General features: G+C 35.8%; 3 protein-coding genes across 5 annotated transcripts; 2 read left to right on the top strand and 1 right to left on the bottom strand.

The window, feature by feature from the left end:
* LOC105156427 (protein decapping 5) lies at window positions 2,776–7,835 on the top strand. Of its 2 annotated transcripts, XM_011072548.2 has the most exons (9): window positions 2,776–3,194; window positions 4,330–4,430; window positions 4,685–4,756; window positions 4,833–5,047; window positions 5,093–5,828; window positions 6,505–6,567; window positions 6,836–7,036; window positions 7,121–7,231; window positions 7,304–7,835. In XM_011072548.2, exons 1-9 carry the CDS (start codon window positions 3,023–3,025, stop codon window positions 7,463–7,465), a joined length of 1,833 nt encoding a protein of 610 aa, XP_011070850.1. In that variant the 5' UTR covers window positions 2,776–3,022; the 3' UTR covers window positions 7,466–7,835. The 2 variants fall into 2 exon arrangements, with proteins under 2 accessions (XP_011070850.1, XP_011070849.1); XM_011072547.2 differs by having other exon boundaries at window positions 4,833–5,828.
* On the top strand, window positions 10,086–14,944 carry LOC105156425. The gene is made up of 11 exons (XM_011072545.2): window positions 10,086–10,596; window positions 10,693–10,779; window positions 10,944–11,117; window positions 11,472–11,578; window positions 12,097–12,185; window positions 12,290–12,393; window positions 12,475–12,580; window positions 12,707–12,782; window positions 12,898–13,012; window positions 13,424–13,955; window positions 14,446–14,944. The coding sequence occupies exons 1-11, from the start codon at window positions 10,332–10,334 to the stop codon at window positions 14,531–14,533; spliced, it is 1,743 nt and encodes a 580-aa protein (XP_011070847.1). The 5' UTR covers window positions 10,086–10,331; the 3' UTR covers window positions 14,534–14,944.
* On the bottom strand, window positions 15,778–19,080 carry LOC105156424 (uncharacterized protein At1g26090, chloroplastic). 2 transcript variants are annotated; one of them, XM_011072544.2, is made up of 7 exons: window positions 18,726–19,080; window positions 18,137–18,280; window positions 17,976–18,050; window positions 17,669–17,862; window positions 17,416–17,587; window positions 16,923–17,336; window positions 15,778–16,400 (listed from the first exon to the last, which is right to left on the bottom strand). In XM_011072544.2, the coding sequence occupies exons 1-7, from the start codon at window positions 18,981–18,983 to the stop codon at window positions 16,332–16,334; spliced, it is 1,326 nt and encodes a 441-aa protein (XP_011070846.1). In that variant the 5' UTR covers window positions 18,984–19,080; the 3' UTR covers window positions 15,778–16,331. The 2 variants fall into 2 exon arrangements, with proteins under 2 accessions (XP_011070846.1, XP_011070845.1); XM_011072543.2 differs by having other exon boundaries at window positions 15,778–16,383; window positions 18,726–19,071.

Raw genomic sequence — 21,064 nt, 5'->3', positions numbered from 1 at the left:
TGGGGTGTGTGTGTGGGTGTGGGTGTGTGTGTGCGTATGGGGTGTGTGTGTGGGTGTGGGTGTGTGTGTGCGTATGGGGTGTGTGTGTGCGTATGGGGTGTGTGTGTGCGTATGGGGTGTGTGTGTGTGTGTCACAGTAAAACATGTTTTACTTCCATTTTGAATATAGAAGTAGTGTAGTGTTGCTTTTATCTTTTGCGCCAATGAATGCCATCTGCATCTTGTTACATTTGTCATTCTCTTTCAATTTTTAGGTTTTCGTTTCTATCTACACAATCTTTTTTCTCGTGCAGGATGTCATCATAGTTCCGCAACATTTTATGCTCATTACGGGTATTGTGTGTCTTTTTTGTCTATTTATGTCATTGGTAATATTTTCTGTACTTGCATAGATGTGTACTCTCTCTCTCTCTCTCTCTCTCTCTCTCTCTCTCTCTCTCTCTCTCTCTCTCTCTCTCTCTCTCTCTCGTCCCTGCGTTCAAAACAACAAAAGAGAGAAATAAGAGAGGAAATGTGATGCATTCCAGAAAGAGAAAGGGAAACGTATATTGATGTAATTTGGTTGAAAAATGGGGACTATATGGTAATTGGACTCAACCAAATTGGGGGTAAATTATGCAAAGAAAAATGAAGGCATCTTCCAAGCTAAACGAGATAATTAAATTCCACCCTTACAAGTCGAATTTGAATCCAACAAATATTGCAGCATAGTACCCGACCTAGATAAAAGTATCGGGCCATGCAAAAATTCTATAAACTGGCCATTAATATAGATAAAGCCAGATGTCCATGCTAATACTACCTAATAAACAAGACCTAGTGGACATTGCATCAGTACTTGTAAAATGAAGGCCGAAAGGTTTTTATTAGGACCAGACTGTCGGAGCTTTGGATAATAATTAAGTCCACTTAATTACATCTTCTTGACCGCAAACATGAATAGTCATTTTTTCTGCTTGTCATTGTCTAGTATTCATTATACGCTGTGGAGATAGACTTGCATGTAGTATACTGACAGAGATTAGAAGTGCAGATGTAAGAAATCCGGTTGACTTGCTTGGCGGCGACAGTAATTCTGTACGCACGGGACACTTTATGCATTGTCGGATTCTGCAAAATTCATGGATACATTTCTTCATAATAGCATTAATATCAAGATGGTTAATTCAATTGAAACCAGATTCTATTAAATCAAATCAATTATAAAATAAATAAGATGTATTTATATTGATTACTTTCTCTATACATCAAGCACAAAATAAATATATTTATATAATTATTTTAAATCCAATTAAATTAAATTTGAATTAAAATTTCACATACTTACATAACCTTGCATGACTGAAGGCGACCTATCAAAAAATACATCGTACATCGTACCAAAAGGTCTATACATAACAAAAACCCTATTGAAAAAGCAAAAAAAAAAAAAAAACATCAAGAATACAGTTATGTTCATACTAAATTCAGTATTCTGTAAATTGAGTGATGGATAATTTTCGTGTACTTTTCATTTTCATAAAGTATAGAATGTAATAACTATGTAACTATATTCAATATATTAATCTGATGTAATAATTATAAGGTTGCAGTAGAACTCTTATGACAAGGGATAGAGAGTGGGCGTTGGTGGGTTCCAAAGCCTAAACGAGTTTTGGGCCCATTAATACTTTTCTAATATAGAGATGAAGTTTCTTATAGGCTTCTGGGCCCATATAATTTGCTTATCTATAAACAAAATATTTCCTATCATACTATTTCCTCAATTTTTTAAATATTACAAATGTCCGATTTAAGGCCCACTATAAATTATATCTATGCTTTATCATTATAAAAAAATATTTTATTGTACTACATTTAAAATATTTAAATACAATTTCATAATTATATAATTTTTTACTTTTGACCCATTACTTCACGTATCTGTCTCATTTGATTTTTTTATAATTTTTTTTTCAAAATTTTATATTTTTAATAAATTTAGAATTATAATGTATTTGTTTTTTTTATCTTTAACATTTCTTTTTTTTTTTTACAAACTTCTTTCTTTTTTATCCATTTATATTACGATTTTTTTTCCCTTTTCATATCACATAAAGTTTTTATATATGCTTGTGAGCATTGCATCCGACGATTATTTTTAGGGATAATTAAACTATCCTCCCTTAAAGTTTGGTAATTATACGTAAATTTCATATGATTTGAAAAATTAAATTTAATACTTTTGAAATTTGCTTTTGTCTAACAAATAAGTCTATATATTAGTCGAAATTCAACTAATCTGTTAATATTAACAAAAAATATATTTATCTCAATTTGACTTATTACTGACTTATAGTAAGTCAAATAATTTTTTTCTATGACCAAATTATTCTCATACATGTTCACGCGTTAATGAATGTGAGGAGGTACATTTTCACCATTATAAATGTAGCTTAGTTTGAAAAAATTTTTTGACCTGTAATAAGTTAGTAATAAGTCAATCGAGAATAAATATCAATTTTTTTTTAATTTTTTTGATAATATCAACAGATTAAGTGAATTTTGACTAACAAAAAATTTATTTGTATAAAAGCAAACTTTATGAATGTTAAATGTAATTTCACAAATTATAGAAAATTTAAATATAATTATACCAAATTTCAGAAGGGATGAGCGTAATTATCCTCTTATTTTTACTTGAATAATGATAGTAGATAAATATTTACCAAAAGCCCCCCACCCCACGACAAAAATTAAAAAAAAAGAGCGAGAGAGAGAGAGAGAAGCAACAAAGTTTCGTCGCTAGGGGGAAAAAAAAGAGAAAAAGGGAAAAGGAAAAGGAAAGGAAAAGAAAATCGAAAACCCTATCTCGGCCCGTTACCCACACCATCACTTCAAACGAGGGTCAAATTCTGCGTCTCACGGACTGTGGAGTCCTCTGATTTCCTCTTTTCTCTACATCCGAGTGTATGTGTGTGAGATTTATCTTTGTTATTTTCAAAGCATAAACGGAACAAAAGCAGTTTAGGAGTACAAGAAGATGGCGGCGGAGAGTTCAACGGCCGCGGCGAGCAGTAGATCTGGTGGTGCAGGTGCATCTGCGGACTCCTACATCGGCAGCTTGATAAGCTTGACTTCGAAGAGTGAGATCAGGTACGAGGGCATACTCTACAACATCAACACCGAAGAGTCTAGCATCGGCTTACGCAACGGTGAGGATAATGAGGAAAGATGGGCTTTTACTTTTTTCGTGGTGATTTTTGATCTATTTTCTTCAATTTATTGGGTAGGAGGTGGTTGTTCTTTTTTTTTTTTTTTTTGAAATTTTGTATTTCTTTGGTTTTTGTTATTATTTCTCCGTAGCTTGCGTTTTTTTAGGTTCTATGGATGTTTCTTTTGATGGTTGTCTGTGCTACAAATAGTATTCTTGTTACGTTTTATTTCAGTTAAGTTATAATCATGTTTTTCCTCTCGGGAGGGCTCGACCATCACGTTTTTGGGCGGTTTTGTTGTTTATTTAGGAATGTTTTCTTTGGATTTTCTTATTATAAGTGAAATGTTGGTAAAAGATCAGATTTTTTTATCTGTTTCTATTGTTGTAGCTTTTTGACATGCTGTGTTTTCAGTATGAGAATAAATTATGTTCTCTTTGACGCATTCTCTTGGGCTAATTACTCTTCTGTTATTAAGTCTCTTTCAGAAACGGCTTCTACTTCATATTTTATTTATCAGAAAATCATTTAGATGTATATGGCATAGGATACTAGGCGATATATATCTAGGTGTGTGTTTGTGTGTATTAATTACTCGAACTGGGAATTCCTTATGATGTAGTGTGTTGAGGTATATGGCTAGGTTGGTTGCACAATGCTCCAAACATATGTTGTTGATCTAAGAGCAGTTAAATAGAACCAGCATATGGTCCAGCAGGTGTGGGTGTACTAGATAGTTTTGATTTTTAAGCTCTAATTATTGACATGACTGTGTATGAATGAGTAACTTTTCTCGAAAATTCGGGCCTTATATGCTTCCTTCCCTAAAAGAATTGCCCCTAATTTCTTGCTAATGCATTGATAGTTTACATCTGCACGTGTCTCTTAATTCCCGTTTCATGAGTTGTAGTTCAGATAATCCACAAAGTTCAATCCAACTGATTATGTCTAACAGATTCAGAGTTCAATCCAACTGATTATGTCTAACAGATTCAGAGTTCAATCCAATGACTTCTAACAGATTCAGAAACCATGTTCTTGGATTTTGAGCTAATCAGATATTATTATGTCTTTATTATCTATCGTAAACCATGGCTGCAAACTAATTGTTGGTGCTCAAAATATCCAATGGCAGTGAGATCATTCGGTACAGAAGGACGGAAAAAAGATGGTCCACAAGTCCCTCCAAGTGACAAAATTTATGAATACATTCTATTTAGAGGAAGTGATATCAAGGTACATATTGGAAGCGAATGCTTTTTTGTTTGTCTTGAATTATAATGTGTGCGCTGTGCATAGCACTGACAGAGGTTGCAGTCTCAGACTTCTGCATACACTTTGATCACAGTTCCACTCCTTTATGGAGATGCTAGATGCGTATTGCCTTCTCATTGGCAGTTGATTTCTCTTAGGATTTATATTTGGAATGGATCTTTTTTCCTCCATGTTTTAGTTAGCTTTGGTTTCAAGTACATTTTCTCTTTCCACAGGATTTACAGGTCAAAGCTTCTCCACCAGTTCAAACTACTCCGCCAATTAACAGTGATCCCGCAATTATTCAGGCAAGAAATGTCACAACTATATTAGTAATGTGATGCAGGAGAAATGAGATGCTAAACCATCTATGTTCTGGTGCAGTCTCACTATCCTCGTCCAACCCCACCACCTCCTACAAGCTTGCCTACAGCTCCTAGCGGATCTTTGGCAGATCATGGTTCCCATTCTGCACAGATGGGGCTCCCTGGGTCAACTTTCCAAAGTGGTTTGCCTTTATATCAACCAGGAGGAAACTTGAACTCTTGGGGCCCGTCTCCACCCAACGCTAATGGCAGTGGGTTAGCTATGCCAATGTATTGGCAAGGTTTCTATGGAACACCTAATGGGCTGCCTCAACTGCCTTGGCAGGGGTTCTATGGAACACCTAATGGGCTGCCTCAACTGCCGCAGCAGTCCTTGCTTCGGCCACCTCCTGGCCTGTCTCTTCTTCCTTCGATGCAACAGATGCAATTTTCTGGTTTCAATTCATCTCTGCCACCAGCAGGATCTAGCTTGCCAACTGCTAATTTACCAGATTATCATTCTTCCTTGGTTCCCAGCAGCACAGGTTCTTCTAGTTTAACATCTACTTCTTTACCTGCTTCAACTTTATCTTTGAATATGCCACCTCTGCAACCTGTGTCGCTATCGTCTGAAACAATGACCAATCCTCTGGCAAACAAAGCTCCTATTACCGCTACCTCTACATCGTCTCCGGGTCCTGGCTTGCCATCTCTGGCTCATCTTCCTACTTCAGTTCCTGATAATGCAGGAGTACCTTTAGCAGTTAGCAAACCTGTTCCAATAGCTGGCCCAACAGCTTTGCCCCAGCAGGCCATATCTCAGTCTGGAACATCTGTTGCTGTGGCATCTGGTTCAGTTCTTACAGAATCACCTACACCTTTGCTTATAACGCCAGGACAGCTCCTGCATTCTGGACCAGCTACTGCCTCTGCACCTCAGCCTTTACAAACAGTGCAGAAGGATGTGGAGGTTGTACAAGTGTCTTCGAAGCCGTCAGCAGAACCTACAGTCCCGGTAGTAACAGAAGCTCAACCACCAATATTGCCTTTGCCACCAAATTCTCGAGCTCAAAAGGTTTTCTTCATTTCTTTATATGCACACGTACAATGATCCATTTGTTCCACTATTTTATGAGTACTAAAATTTGATATCTGAGTGCCTTATAAAATTAGTGTTCTTTACGGGTCTCAGCTAGAATTTTGACCATTCAATTGGGGTTATATGAGTTTCATGAGGCTAAATGCTGCCTTCTTATTAGCAGAATTTTCGAGAAACTGAAACATTTTGAGACTTGGCACATGATTGTTTTCTGAGTTTATTGTTAATGCTATCAAGTTGATTTCTTCATGAGGAATTTTTTTTTTTGAAAGAATGTGGAATCACTAACACATGTAATAGGAGAAACTTAGATTATGCCTTCAGCTATTTGAAGCTACTACTTAATGTACCTGAATAAACTGAACATACCCCAGGATTATTAATTATGTGAACCAGAAAAAATTGAGGTTGTGGTTGGTTAATACGGAATTTGGTGGGTGGAAAAGATGGGTGCATGAAAGCTCTGATGCATCAGATTCCTGTCTCCTTAGAGTTCTCCACTATTTTGCGCAGAATTGTATTCTTTACATTTTAATCTTACAAATGAATATTGATGCCATCCAGTTAAAGTTTGTTGTGAACATGGCTTGTGGACAATATTATAATAAATTGCGGTTAGGAGCTAATATGCTACTTCCTCTTGTTCTTTTAGCCAAATGGAAGTGCTTATCACATGCGTAATAATTACCGAGGGCGAGGTGGAAGAGGATCAGGGGTAAGAAGTTTTTGTATTTGCATTTATGAGTTTTCATGATTATTATTAATATATATCCTCCTTTAACACTTGAAATTCCTTTTATTAATTCTTTCATGTGTTTCTACTTTCATGTAATTTATTTGTGTGATTTACTTGTTAATTCTAATTGCTTCTTAGAATTGCAACATGCCTTTTCTGTTGCATTTGGTCAACTCTCTCTCAGGTAGTCTAGTTTTAAATATTAGTCCATGCAATGCAAAATAATGATTATTCTTTTGCCTTGCAGATTTCACGCCCAGTGACGAAATTCACTGAAGATTTTGATTTTACGGCAATGAATGAGAAATTCAAAAAAGATGAAGTATGGGGTCATCTGGGAAAAAGCAATAAATCACAATCAAAGGATAAAGAAGGAAATGGAAGTGACATTGGTGAAGATGATTCACAGGATGAGGATGTTGCTGAATTGCCAAAGATTGAGGTCAAGGTAATTGTTTGGTTGTTGTCTTGCATGATTGACAGCTTTGGGGAGAGTTTATATTCATGTTTGACTATGTATCTTCCTTTGCAGTCTGTTTATAATAAGGATGATTTTTTCGATTCTCTATCTTGCAATGCCCTGGACAATGACCCGAATAACGGGAGGACTAGGTATTCAGAGCAAATGAAATTAGATACTGAGGTATGCCCCATTTTGCTGCTGATCTCCATGATATTAGCTCTTACGAGTGGCTGATTAATATCATCAATGCAGACATTTGGAGAATTTTCAAGGTATCGGGGTGGTCGTGGCGGTCGTGGCCCTGGACGTGTTGGTGGTCGGTTCCGTGGCTCTTACCATGGAAGAGGCTATGGTGGATATAATAGCTATGTGGGTAGGGGCCGTGGTCGAGGTACGCAGAACCGTGCTTCCTAGGGCAAAGGAGCATATGTCAGTGCAATTAAGAGTTTTAAGAAAAGCTAATGCCAATCTTGTCCTCTCGGACAGGAATTGATTTAGGACTTGCTTGTAATTTCTGTGCATTTTGTTCTAGTAGTTTACCTAATAAAATTAGGATATGGATTTAGAATCTTCTGTTTTCTCCCTCTGTCTACCTCTTTTTCTTTTAGCCTTTAAAATCTGCTTGAGGTTTGTAGTAAAATCTCCCGAGTCACTCCTTGGAGATCCTGGCAAATATTTCTATCATTTGTGTTTATGTTAAGACAGCCTTACATGGAAAGGTAATGGTAGAATATAAAACATGATTTCTCGTAGATGTTGATATTCTTAGAAAGTGACTTATTAAGAGTTACCAGCTTCTCCCTCTGCAATCTCCCTCTAGTAGAATATGGCTTATTTGTTTTTGGCATGTGCTTCCAAATGTATTTGAGACAATCATCTGTGGGAATGTTCATGAGATAAGCGTTTAGCTCTTTGAAATCAAAGGAAGCTTGTCGATTCTCTCCTGAATTATTCATGCAGGCTGCTGAGAAACACTTCCGGGAATCGCACATGCTGCTGGAAAAAGTTAGCTTCGTCCATATGGTTTAGTGATAAATTGCACATTAGTCTATATATACACACATGCAGAGACAAATGGTTTTGTAAAGAGAAGCTGCATTCAGGAACTTGGTAGTTCTGAGGATTTACTTCAGTTGTTGGGATTGACCATCTGATGGCCAAATATAGCTGCATAGTTTGAATTCACTTGCTGGTCTTCTGAAAGTCCTGCTATGTTAACTTTTGAGTTGGGTAGTTGAGCTACAAGTATCTTAGGCTGTTTGCAGTCTGCAAATTAGCAGCATTCAGAAGAATTGGTTTCACCTGTCGAACTAAAGATTATAGTGTCATTGTGTTTTAGATTGGGAGGTTGTTGATTATTTACTGCCCACAATGATCAGCCTGCCTGAAAAAGAGTCATTTTGACCTATTTGTAGCAAAAGCCAAGTTATCCAGAAAGAGAAGGCCGTTTGTACGTTGCTTGAATTCAATGCTTTCTTCTTCAATGATCTCTTCACCCCTTTCTCAGGAGTCAGGTGTCAAGTTCTTTCAGTCATGGTGGTGGAGCTGAGCTCATCTCTATGCATCCCAACCATGGTATTGAACTAGATCTGATCCTTTGTTCTTGCTTCAAACACCATCGTCAAAGATATTGAACTTCATACGATCTGCACCGTCATGCTCTGAAATTTGCCATTCATTTGTAATTGAATGTGAGCAATAAGATGGACGATGATGCCAGGATTTGGTGCCTAAACAGGTTCAGCCAGTCCGGCCGCTTGAATAGTCTGATTTGGTGCCTAAGAAGACTTAACTGGTTATGATGAATTACAATGCATCATACTTGAAGAATAACTTCGGCTAACAACATTCAGACATCATAAACAGTGTTGTATCCTATTCAGCTAACTAAGACCTTCACTGGCAGTCCGAACTCCACATTATGCATCTTGTGTGTGGCACCGGCTTGTTCGTATTTGGTTGGCCCGCATCATAAGTAAACAGCCGTTGTTTTTAAGTTCGATTTGTGCTACCCATTTGAAATTAAATTACTATCACTATTAGTTTGAAGAAGTTATCAGCGTCAATTATTGTTGAAAATGAAATTTAATAAAAATTAAATCTGGCTGATAAAAATGAAACCTCGAGAGATTCTTCAAATGGTAATGCTGGTTTTTTTCTTGCTAGTATTGATTTTTTGATATGAACGTGTAACTAAAATGTTGTATTAAATGAATTTAGTTCTTGATTGTTGGTATACATGTATCACTTATTTGAATTTTTGCAGCTTTGATCCTTGATTTTGCATTCTTAGATAATCAATGTTGCTGGTTCTAGCTTTGGATGCATGCCAAAGTGTACTTCGCTCCCTTTTTGGCGTTTATAGTAAGCCACTTCTTTTGAGTAAGCTAACTATCTCTGATTTCATTCTTCTAAATCACAACATTAAATCTATATAATTTATTTTAAAATATTTTAAATTATTTGAAAACACAAATTCAAGCGTACCATTTATCTTTAAAAGGTGTTTTATATTTTTATTTTTTTCTCTCTATTTTCAAAATATCAAAACAAAATACTCAATATACAAATACAAACAGTACGTATATGTCCTTTATTTTCTTTGTTTATATCTTCAAATTAAAATTTAACATTCAGACAGAATTTTCAATAGCCAACTCATTAGATAGATTTAAAAAAGCTACTGCTTATAATACTACCATTGACGAAATATTATCATACATAGGCTCAAATTAAATTTATACTTTGGGTGAAATTAAATTTATATTTTGATTCGTGTGTTTCAACATGTATTGATAAGTAAATATTATATTAATTACAAACAAGAGATCTGAGCAGCTCATAAAGTTTAACATCTTTTATTTCTAGTGATGAAATTACAACGAAACACTAATGAAACACCTGACGGAATTACAAACAACATCGTATATAGATCTTAATGTAATCTTCCCTAGCAGACGTACGGGTTGTCACTTCAAATAATAATAATAATAATTAAATATATTATTGGGGACAAATAAATCCCAAGAAATAGAAAGAGTGAGAATTGAAGAGAATGCAAAACTCTGTAATGGGTTGTTGGTTCTGTGAGGAGGTTGAAGTCTAACCCTTCCACCTCAAGCCTATGATTCGTATTCATTCTTCTGTGCTCCATCCAATGCTTTCTTATTTTCCTATGTTTAATCCCAACAGCTCTAGTTGACAAATCCTAATTACCTCTGCTGCATAAAAAGAGTCGAGAAAAAGTCCGGAGTTGGACAGGAAGAAAGAACCCTAGTAGATGTGCTCTTCAATGTCATCCTTTTCACTCTGCCTCCCATCAAAGATCCCGTTTTTGTTACACCAACGTTTCAATCTCAGTTTTTCAAGCAACCCATTATACATCAGGCCAAGAAACCCTAACCGCTTTTTGCTGTCAGCTTCAATTGCTGAGAAGAATTCGAGTCTTGAATTTTCGTGGACTTCTTGGGACAAAGTTGCCTCTGATGACTACAATGGTTGGGCCATTGCGGAGGAATCTGCTCCGAGACCTGTTAAAAAGAAGGGTGAATGTTTGATCTTCGCGCTTTTTTGAATCTTGAGTTTAAGTTTTTTTGTAGTATTCGGAAAAATTAGGGGTAGTGATGAAATGGGTTTTGTAGGCCTGCATAAATTTGCGGTAATTGGTATTGGAGCTTCAGTTGCTGCTGTTCTTGGGTTCCTTGCCTATTTTTCACTCTCGAGTAAAGGTTGAAATTATTTTCACTAATTTCCATTTTATTGGTATTATTAGATTAATTTTCTCATGGAGTTAATTTAGCTGGTTTCTTGCTAATTGAGTTCAGTAATGTGATCCAGTGTTCTCGTTAACTGGTTTGAATGATTGGTTTGATAATTTGATTTATTCCATTAGGTGGTGGGCTTCAACTCAGGAGTCGGTTTAATGCTTTACGTGGATTTTCGGTGCCTTCATTCACTGATAAGGATGAGAATAAAAGTGAAGAAGTTAGTGATAATGCATCATTGAAAGTTGCTCAGGTGCCAGAGGAAAATTCGAGCGATGTCTTGGATGCATTTGGGCAAACAGGTGGTTTTACATAGATATTTCAAAGTTCATTTCTGAACTCTGTTTGCTTTACTTTGAACTACGTGTAGCTGCTCTACTAAGGTGTATGCACTCTGGGAAAATTAAGTTTAAGTTCTGGAACAGCAAGGATTTTCGCAGAGTGAATGCTTGGATGAACTAACCTGTCTGTACAAGCTACAAACAAGAATGAAGAAATGAAAATTATAATATTTAGTATATCCAATTTTCATCATTGCAATAAAATTATTAGACTTTTCTATTGATCCTTAGGTGATAAACTGGTCTTTCTTTGGATGTGATTCCATCTTTGTATTACATTTCCTCATCTAATAATCTGTTCTTTACTGCTTTAAGAGACAAGCTTTAATACCATGAAAGAACGAAAGCTTGAGCGTATTATAGTTCCATTTGCTGTGGATTCTGTTCAACAAGAAGCTCTCTTGGTACTAAAGAAACTCAAGGTATGTCTTCAGTATATCTCACATTATGATGCGATATCTCATATCTATACTTTTTACATATCACATCAACTTTAATTGTATACATTCATCTCACATCCAAATACATCTCAAAACGACTCTCGTTTTTCCAGACATTTATATCTTCTTTTATCTCAGAGATACAATCATACAATATCTCATAAACAAGATGACAAGCAGTGCTGCCTATTTATCTCAGTTCCCCACATTTAAATTTGTCTAATTGCAAAGAAACTTGGTAAGTGCAAGATAGATCTGTATGGTTATCACCTCAGACCTTTCAACGCCCTCTCTATGAGCAGCATAACATAATTTTTTCTGGGATAAAAAGTTAAATAATTGTTTCCCTTTTTATGGCTTTTTCAGTAGCAATCTCAAGTATCCAGTTTATGTTTGTTGATTGCTTCAAATGGTTCTTGCTTTTATGATAACATAGTTATTCTCAATATAAGCTTCTCAGTTCTTCATGTGCTACTTACTATTGCGATCAAGGTGTACAGATTATTGAAGATGATGCCAGAGCAGATGAACTCTGCACAAGACGGGAATATGCACGGTGGTTAGTGCGATCAAATTCACAACTGGAGAGGTAGTTGTGGATTAATATCTTTATCTCATTTTCACTTGTCTTTGTACACTTAATCTGGGTGCTATTAGCTGATCCTCATTCCTTGTGCCCAATTTTGTTCTCAGAAGTAGGAAGCATCGCATAAATTCCTCAGCAGCACTTTCTGGATCTAGAATTACTGCCTTTGATGATGTAGGAGTTGAAGACCCTGATTTTGAATTTATTCAATGTAAGTTTAGGTTCATAACCTGATTATTTTGTTAAAGTTCTTGGTAAGGAAAATGTTTTGAATGTCTAACCCTCTATTTAGCTCTAGCTGAGGCTGGTATTGTTAGAAGCAAACTATCAGATGGGAACTCCGGTCCAAATGTGAATAATGTAGAAGATAAAGGACCAGTGGATTTTTCTCCTGAGAGGTACCTCAAATCTCTAGATTTTCTCTTCTGCCTTCTTCAACACTCCCAGAACAAGTACACAAGAATAATACCGAGTCCTTAATTGCGTTCCATATTGACCAAATATTGTACTGTTTGATGTAATAGGTTTATATCTCGCCAGGATCTAGTTAGCTGGAAAGCAAAAATAGAGTACGAAGTCATGCCAGGAATCTATGAAAAGGTAGGCATAATTTTTAGTTGATTACCTTTTGGTTTTCTCGCATAAATGAATGCTAATACGAAGTCATATTTGGTAGTTTTGTCTCTCTAAAATCCTGACTTTTCTTGCAGTTCAGATGTCAAGGAAGAACATCGGTTTTCTAGATGTGAAGGAGATCTCTTCAGATGCATTGGTGGAGCTTTTTGTGGACATTCTGGCTGATGAAAAGAGCATAGTCAGAGGAGTTTTTGGTTATCTCTATTCTCCTTTACTTCTTTCTTTCCCTCCTCAATCCTTCCTTGTCCTCCTATTCCCTTCTCGGCTTTCATACCACATGCATATGCTAACATGCGTGAGACAGAGCTCTTAAGAAAAAAGGCAATTATGACCATGAAGGTCAAATCACATAATCGACGTCCTTGATTAAAGATGTTGGTTATAGCAGTTATTACTGGCCATATATAGTTTGCCTTGTAAGTTGACCAGATACAGTCCACTTAAAGGTATAATTATCACATTGTGTTGGTCAATTATATAGGTTCTTTAGCATAAGAAATGGCTCTACTCACTTGAAAATCATTAAGGTTAATGGTTGATATTGTTTAGTGTATATTTATTATGTATAGACGGATTTGATATGACTGGACTACATTTTCTCACAGGACAGAGCAAGCGATTGCAACCTACTAAACCATGCACAAAAGCTCAGGCTGCAGTGGCACTAACTAGCGGAAGAATGAAAGAAATCATACAGGCAGAGATATCAAGACTGGAAGCTGAAAATGTTTTAAGACAAATTGAATTGCAAGAAGTGATGTCTGAGCTTCTTTCGAGAGGCGACATAAAGCAGTACTGGGAAAGAAAGATTGGAGAAGAAAGAAGTCGTGGCTTGGAAGTGGAAATGGATTACCGTGCAGCCATTACTGCTTTGGAACAGGAGAAGAACTTTCAAGAGACAGCTTTAGCTGAATTGGTGAAGCAGAAGGCAGCTTTGGATTGTCAGGAACAGTTACTTTCTAGTTTAAAAGCAGAAGTCACGGATATGACAGAAAAACTTTCGTGTGAGAGGGCTAAGATTGTTGAGGAGCAGCGTGGCATACAGGATATACAACATAATTTACAGGTGAATTTTGAAAGATTGCTTGATACAAAGTCAATATTGGAAGCTGAAGTAGAAGCATTGCGAATATTGAGGTAATAATCAGGCTCTATTGCTCTACCATTATGGTTTTTGTTTGCCTATTTTCTTTTGATAGAAACAATAGTATGGGGCTATTTATACCAATGGCTATGGTATAAGATAAACCAATGAGGTTGGGATGTTCCCCATTTATGCGCTTCCAGTGATGAAAAATGACGCAAAATGTTTTTAGCTCGTATGCAGGCATTCTTTTCTCAGTAATTCCATCTGTCATCTGCATGGCTGATTATTCCCTTTTCTTTTCCTTTAGTGAAAGATTAGTTACATGGGGAGGTCTGCCTGAAGTCTGTAGTTCTTGTCGACTTAAGTTCTGCAGATTTCAGTACTAACATATGCTGGATTAGAGGCTATAAAATAATGTGGATACCTTGTTTATGATCCTTAATGTGTAGAACTTGGAGGTAGATGGGCTATGTAATAGGTCAAACAAATGCTTCTCTAATAATCAACCTTTTGATTGACTAAGACAATCTGTTGGTGCAGATCCTGGGTTGAGGACGAGGCAAGAAAAAGCCAAGCTCGTGCAAAGGTCCTTGAGGAGGCTGGCCGGAGATGGAAATGGGACAGTTGAGCAGAGGATCTTCTGATCATGAAGATGCTGGACTAATTGCCAAAGAGCTACTGCTTAGGGGCCATGTTAAAAACTCTGGGTACTGCATTCTATGGACCATAAGGATCCTTGCTGAACTTCATGAAGGCAGGCATTCTCTAGGCTGTAGGATGTGTGGAAAATGGAGGACTGGACTTGATGATTGTTGTGTTTACTTTTCTGGGTAGGGCAATGTATAAATCTGCTTCTCAATGAAACAGCCAATAAGATGCATTTTGTCATTTGGTTAACCCAACAAAGTTAAATTCAACCTTCTTGTACGAAGATTGATACTGCATTGCCAATTCATCTGGAGCATGCTCCAGATATTACCGTCTGAGCTCTGGATTTGCTGGAAGAATTATGTATCTGGATCTTTTGATCTTTCTCTTTTGTTCCTTAAGGGAAGCAAGGATGGTACTTAACAGCATATTGATGCTAAATTTGATTTGCTGGGGAAAAGGTGTGAATACAAGAAAAGGCTTAGAATTGAAAAATAATATAAACCATACCTTAACGATCTTCAAATAGGAAATTGAAGACGCGATTAATATTGTTAACTGTTTCCATTTCATCAATATGAATGCGTATACGACTGTCAATTCCCATGTAAGAGAAAATCCTTAACTTTCAATTTCATGAAAGTTATTGTTTGCATGGAAATGATTCTCTGTTCGCATATACAATATTTCATCACTATAATTCGCATTCATTGAAAAAACCTTAATGGTGTGAAGTGCACTTTCTTGTGAACGTATTCATTGAATATACATGTAAATCATGACTAGAAATGTTGTTTGGCACAGTTTGCCGGAGGTATTGATACAGTGTCTGTGTGGAAGAGAAGAAATAATAAATGTATGATGGATTTTCCTCAGTTTGTATTAAATCCCACTTCTAGTTTGTACATTTCATCGTTATCGGCGAACATAGGTAGGAACAGGGTGTATATTGGAGCTCATAGAATCAACATTTCATTCAAGTATATAGAAACACACTTACACCAAAACTCAGAAAGAATTAAAAGGGCCGAAATCAGAGGGTCAAAACCAAGATTACAAAACAAGAAATGACCTAGAGAAGCCGTTATTAAAAGATTATATGTCAGCAAGAAGAATAAAAGTCTGGTTTTTGGCATGTTAATCAGATTCGCACCCTGTGAATACTTATGGGTAGTTTCTGGGTGTATTTTAAGCAGATTCATTATCTAGTTTTTGTCAAATTCGTTCGTGCATGTAAGATACAAGCCAACCAGGGATTTCTCCAGTTCTCCGGAAGACACGTGATTCTTGTTTACTCTCTTCAAAGCAGCAAGCTTCCCATCTTCACAATTGTAGCACTGAATTCAGTTATAACAACTGCAGGGAACAGAGGATTTTTTCTGAAAGAATAGTCCTCAAGCTTCCCATCTATTCCACTAAGGCAAAGATACACTGAGTCGAATCGAGCTAAAAATTTACAACATGAATTCCGCCAAGGAGTTAAATGTAATCTCTCTTTTGTCTTGATCTATGAATTTCAACCATCCTATTTTCTCTATGATACACCCAATTGTAGTTTCCAGGAGAAATCCAAGCAGGGGGGACAGGTTTATATGACAATTACTTGGGGGTAAAGACAATGCATTGGTTATACGTGCTTGAATGAATGTCAGAGCAAAGAATGACCTCCATTATTCTTTCATGCAGAAAGCATGTCCACTATCGTATCGTGATCACAAGACTTCTATCTACAAATTTGGCACCGGCTACCTTGCCCTGAATTTGAGGAGGAAGACATATTACACGCCTCTGATCACCTGCTTCCACCAGCAACTCTGATCCACCTCTAAACTGCAATGTTTAAAAAACTAAGTCGAACATTATTTTATGATTTGGTCCAACAATGGAGATGGACAACTTAATCATAGAAAAAACATACAATCATCGATCGAGTTAATTTCTGCCTGCTGCATCATAAATACATGTTTGAAGTCTTTGTAGATGATATTGATCTTAAAACTGTTATTGTTTTGTTTTGTTATATGGGACATGCATAACTTCTTACACAAGTGCCTAATATTATCTTCTCCTAATGTCATGCTATTCTCCATAGTCCATCCTTTGACATTTTTTCTCTATCTTCAACCAGAACCATGTGAATTGGCTTAATTAAATGTGAGCTTTGACTATGAAGATGTTAATCCATCTTTTCTCCCTTTCCCTTGTATTGAACCCCAAGCAAGGGCTGACGAGATTGAGAAAGCATCATTTTATCAATAACTTAATTTTCATGATAAGTCTCATCTTCCCATCATGAAGATACTCGCTAAAAAAGGCTATGCAGATAAAGCCATATTAGTGACGACAAAAATTAAAAAAATTGAACATACTTGGTACAGCTTGATTTCTGACTTGTCAAAACCTGGCATGAATAGCTTCACAGATTTATTTGATGGATCAAACTGTACTGAAGACAGGAGGCTCTTATTGGTAGTTTCTGAAAGTAGAGCTCGAGCATCTTTGCTTTGATTGCTCATCATGATCTCTTTCCAGTGCAGATGGATACCAAATTCGAGATGTGGAATGAAAGCAAAAGGCAAGGGTGAGAAGTTGATCTCAACAGTCTCAGAAAATGTAATAGGAGAATTTGGTGGCGTTACAACAAATGCACCAGATACTCGTGCGCCTGCTTGAATGGCACAACCCCAGTGACGTAATGCACAATTTAGAGATAAAGGATTGGTTGGATTCATCACAAGATAGCAGCCAAATTTATGAGGTTCTGCAAAGACACAAGATCCTTTCTGTAGAACAAATATACAGAAACTAGTATTAGGAAATTGCTCTAGTGCCCAAAAAGCTATAGCTGCGGACAACATGTACCTCCAATGTTTGCTCTAGATAATCCCATATCTCCGAACTCATTCTTCCATTCAGACTTGTACTTCTGCCAGTCAAACTCAGGGCATCATCCGCAAGTCTCAAGAGAGATGGACCTGCTACCCTCCCTAGATCAGTCTTTTCAGCTAGACTCCTCAAATATTTCAAGTATAATCTATGCAGTAGACAAATAACAAATTGTAACCATATGATGGGAAACAATTAGAATAGAGAGAAAGGCAATCAGTTCACTAACCTCGCTTTACTGGTAGCACCAATCATCCGGATTGTTTCTTCAGTGCTTATACCATCATATATGACTACATCAAATTTGCCTATCTCACTATTCCTAGAAACCACATTCCCAAAGAATCCTACAAGCCGTTCGAGTTCCAATGCAGAAAATATGGAATCCATACCAGGAAGTACACCAAGCTCTTCACCCACCACCTACAACATTATGTAGAGAGATGCATGAACCATCTACTCAGTTAACTTTGATGACAATGGCGATTTACGTCACATAATACTCAGGTGACTATGAAATGCTGTTACGTACCTACCCCTTCAAGAACACCTTGTGTCATATTCAGACGACCATCTGCCTGCTTCAGTCGCTTAAGGGGTTCCAGCATCATCTGCATTTGATAAACAATGCTCATTAGAAGACCAAATCAACTCAAGGGGATACCTTGAGCTCAAACGAAAAAAATGTAAAATGTACCTTTGTAGTTTCAAGCCTAAGAGCTGACAGATTGTCAGTGCATTCAGTAAGAGATGGTCCAATCTTACAGTTAAGAAGATATTCAGCAGTAGGATCTTGAGACTGTATCACTAGACATGTCTTCAGACCTGACATAGCATAATGCTGGACACAGACAGTGAGCACAAAATATAGTTTTACCGATATCTTTAGTACGCAGAAACAAGAAAAAATCGCATAGTCAGTAAAATTATGTATCATTCCCCACAAGCAACCTATCGCTGATGAAAATAAAGGAACAGAAGAAATGGAAAAAGTAACGATCCAATACCAATAGCCCCCGCCACACCCCCCCACACACACAAAAAAAAAAAAAAAAAAAACAGCCCCCGCCACACCCCCCCACACACACAAAAAAAAAAAAAAAAGAATCACAGACCCGAAAAACAAAAAATAATAAACAAGTAATCAATAGATAAATAGATGAGCAGAATTGGCAAAAGACAAATAAACCACTACCCATTTCACCCAGCAGCCTAAATAACCAAGATTCATAGATAACACACACAAACACGTACACACGTTTCTGGGTGTGTGCTTATATGCATACCTGAGCTGCAAAAATGGCAGCAGTTGTTTTACCAGAGCCGCCTTTACCCAAGAAAGTAATAAGCTTTGCCGACTTACTATTACCAGCATCATTTTTTGCGGCATTGGCAGCGGCAAGGGTCAAACGCAAAGCCCCATATCTCTTTGCTTTTCTTCTCCTTCTGTGTGACGTTCTCACAGGTGAAGAACAGTACAAATCTGGGAAATCGGGAGGGCAAAAACCTGATTGCCCGAGGAGGAGTGAAGAGCAGAACGGCATTGATGATTGATCAATGGCGTGGAGAGAGAAGAGTGGAATTGTTGTGGGGGATGTAATTGGCGATGTGATCCAAGTTTAAGGGGTGAAAATTGGGAGTTGTGTGATTTGCAATTTAGCCCATAATGTTTTGGAAAATGTCGTCCCGTCCTCCATCTTTGATTTTCGTTTATTAACTTCGACCCACGAAATTCTTTACTAATTCCTTTTCGTGTCTCCAATATCTCACCTACTTATCGTTTATCCCTTTTTTCTCTTAAATTATCCGAATAATTACACCGTCAATACTTAAACATGTTTATGCATTATTTTTTTAATCAATTAAATCTGAATAATTTTGTATTCATGTACATTTAATATTATTTTGTTTTATTTTCATTTCTTTATTTAATTACACAAAAAGTATTATATTTTATATTATGTATCTATATCGAATGTGCTTAATATTTATTTCTTAATTTTAAATGATAAAAAGTAGGCGTCTGATATTTTTTTTAGCTTTTTTACAAAATACATATATATTATTTTTTTAATATCGCACGCTCATCAAGTGTGCCCAACTACAAGTTCATGAATAAGGTAGATGACCATAGTTTTACAATTATATGTGGTGAAAATAGTATTTTTTTTTTAATTTCGTAAATTAGGCTTTTTTCGATTTTGATCCAATTATGGAATTATTATTTTGGTCTCGTAATTTTAAAAAATAACACTTTTGGCCCCATAGTAAATTCTTATTAGATTTTTAATAGAACATGCCATATCGTAGTTAAGTGCATAAGAATAAAACCGCTCATTTTGAAAAGTTACAGGATTAAATTAAAAGTATCACTTTTTGAAAGTTATGGGACTAAAAATAAAAATTTTTTAATTAATAGGTCAAAAAATGTAAAGGCCCCAACGACCACATACTATTTGTCATTAAAATATCTTACGAGAATGTATCATAGTATCAAAAGTGCTATTTTTTAAAAATTATAAAATTTAAATGAAAATTCATAATCAATAGGATCAAAATAAAAAGATCCTAAATTATTGAACAAAAAGTATTATTTCTCCAGATTTTGATAGCAGTCTCGAAGATATAAAAAAGTAAAAGGATTAAATTTATATTTAGACTAGAAAAACTAATTTAATTATTTAATGCCCTTTAACCATATATAAATAAAAGAATAAATCAAAATCTGACTTGGGTTTTGTTAGATGAAAGTAGCAACGTCATTGCAATATTTGTATAACTTACTGCATTTTTATATTTTAGTCAAGAAGGTAGTTGTCAAGTTATAAGATTTATATATAATATTGTAATGATTTATATTTATTGTTATGAAAGTATAAATTAATAAGATGATAGTTAGGTATTCAACTCATGTTCTATAAATAAGGAAATGGACCTCTCAAGTTCTCCAAAAGATGCTTCAATGGCTTATAAGACTAATATATAATAGGAATAATTACACTTTTCATTCCTGAAGTCTGATATAACTACATTTAGGTCCTTTGTGATTTGGAGGTCAAACATTTAAACTGATTACTCACTTATTGTAGACCAAACAGTTTTTTTCGGATTAAACTCCCCTTACAACTGTAAAGATATACATCCTCACATGTATTAACGCGTGAAAATATATGAGGGTAATTTGATTATAAAAAAATTATTTGATGTGCAATAAGTTAGTAATAACTTAATCAAGGATTAATATAATTTTTTCTTTGATTTTTTTGTTAATATCAATAAAATCGGTGAATTTTGACTAACAAAGAAACTTATTTATTAGATGAAAACAAACTTTTGAATGTAAACTATAAGGGATCTACATGTAATTTCAGGGGAGAGGAGTGTAATTATCCCTATATAATATTAGTACCACTAAAACAAACTCGAGTCGAGCTGAAAAGCTTATGAACAAAAAAATGTCCAAGTTTGGTTTATTAATTTAAAAAAGATGAAATTCAAAAAAAAAATTCATTGAGTATCGAATAATTTAATTTATTTTTGAGTCATAAATGGTTACCAACTTAGACTAATTAAACCTGCCAAATATAGAGCCGAAGATCATGCCGGAAAATCAAGGAAAATATGG

This window comes from Sesamum indicum, linkage group LG2 (genome assembly GCF_000512975.1).
Source record: "Sesamum indicum cultivar Zhongzhi No. 13 linkage group LG2, S_indicum_v1.0, whole genome shotgun sequence".
NCBI classification, from domain to species: domain Eukaryota; kingdom Viridiplantae; phylum Streptophyta; class Magnoliopsida; order Lamiales; family Pedaliaceae; genus Sesamum; species Sesamum indicum.
The sequence above is the reverse complement of the archived record's forward strand: the minus strand, read 5'-3'. Positions and strand labels throughout refer to the sequence as shown.

Bases quoted from the DNA above. Each gene is read 5' to 3' on its own strand.
- LOC105156427 (XM_011072547.2), top strand. From the start codon at position 3,023: ATGGCGGCGGAGAGTTCAACGGCCGCGGCGAGCAGTAGATCTGGTGGT. The intron at 7,037-7,120 runs GTAATTGTTTGG...CTTCCTTTGCAG, and splicing joins TGCCAAAGATTGAGGTCAAG to TCTGTTTATAATAAGGATGA. The intron at 7,232-7,303 runs GTATGCCCCATT...TCATCAATGCAG, and splicing joins AAATGAAATTAGATACTGAG to ACATTTGGAGAATTTTCAAG.
- LOC105156425 (XM_011072545.2), top strand. From the start codon at position 10,332: ATGTGCTCTTCAATGTCATCCTTTTCACTCTGCCTCCCATCAAAGATC. The intron at 11,579-12,096 runs GTATGTCTTCAG...CAAGGTGTACAG, and splicing joins TGGTACTAAAGAAACTCAAG to ATTATTGAAGATGATGCCAG. The intron at 12,186-12,289 runs GTAGTTGTGGAT...TTTTGTTCTCAG, and splicing joins TCAAATTCACAACTGGAGAG to AAGTAGGAAGCATCGCATAA.
- LOC105156424 (XM_011072543.2), bottom strand. From the start codon at position 18,983: ATGCCGTTCTGCTCTTCACTCCTCCTCGGGCAATCAGGTTTTTGCCCT. The intron at 18,281-18,725 runs GTATGCATATAA...GTCTGTGTCCAG, and splicing joins CTGCCATTTTTGCAGCTCAG to CATTATGCTATGTCAGGTCT. The intron at 18,051-18,136 runs GTACATTTTACA...TATCAAATGCAG, and splicing joins TTAGGCTTGAAACTACAAAG to ATGATGCTGGAACCCCTTAA.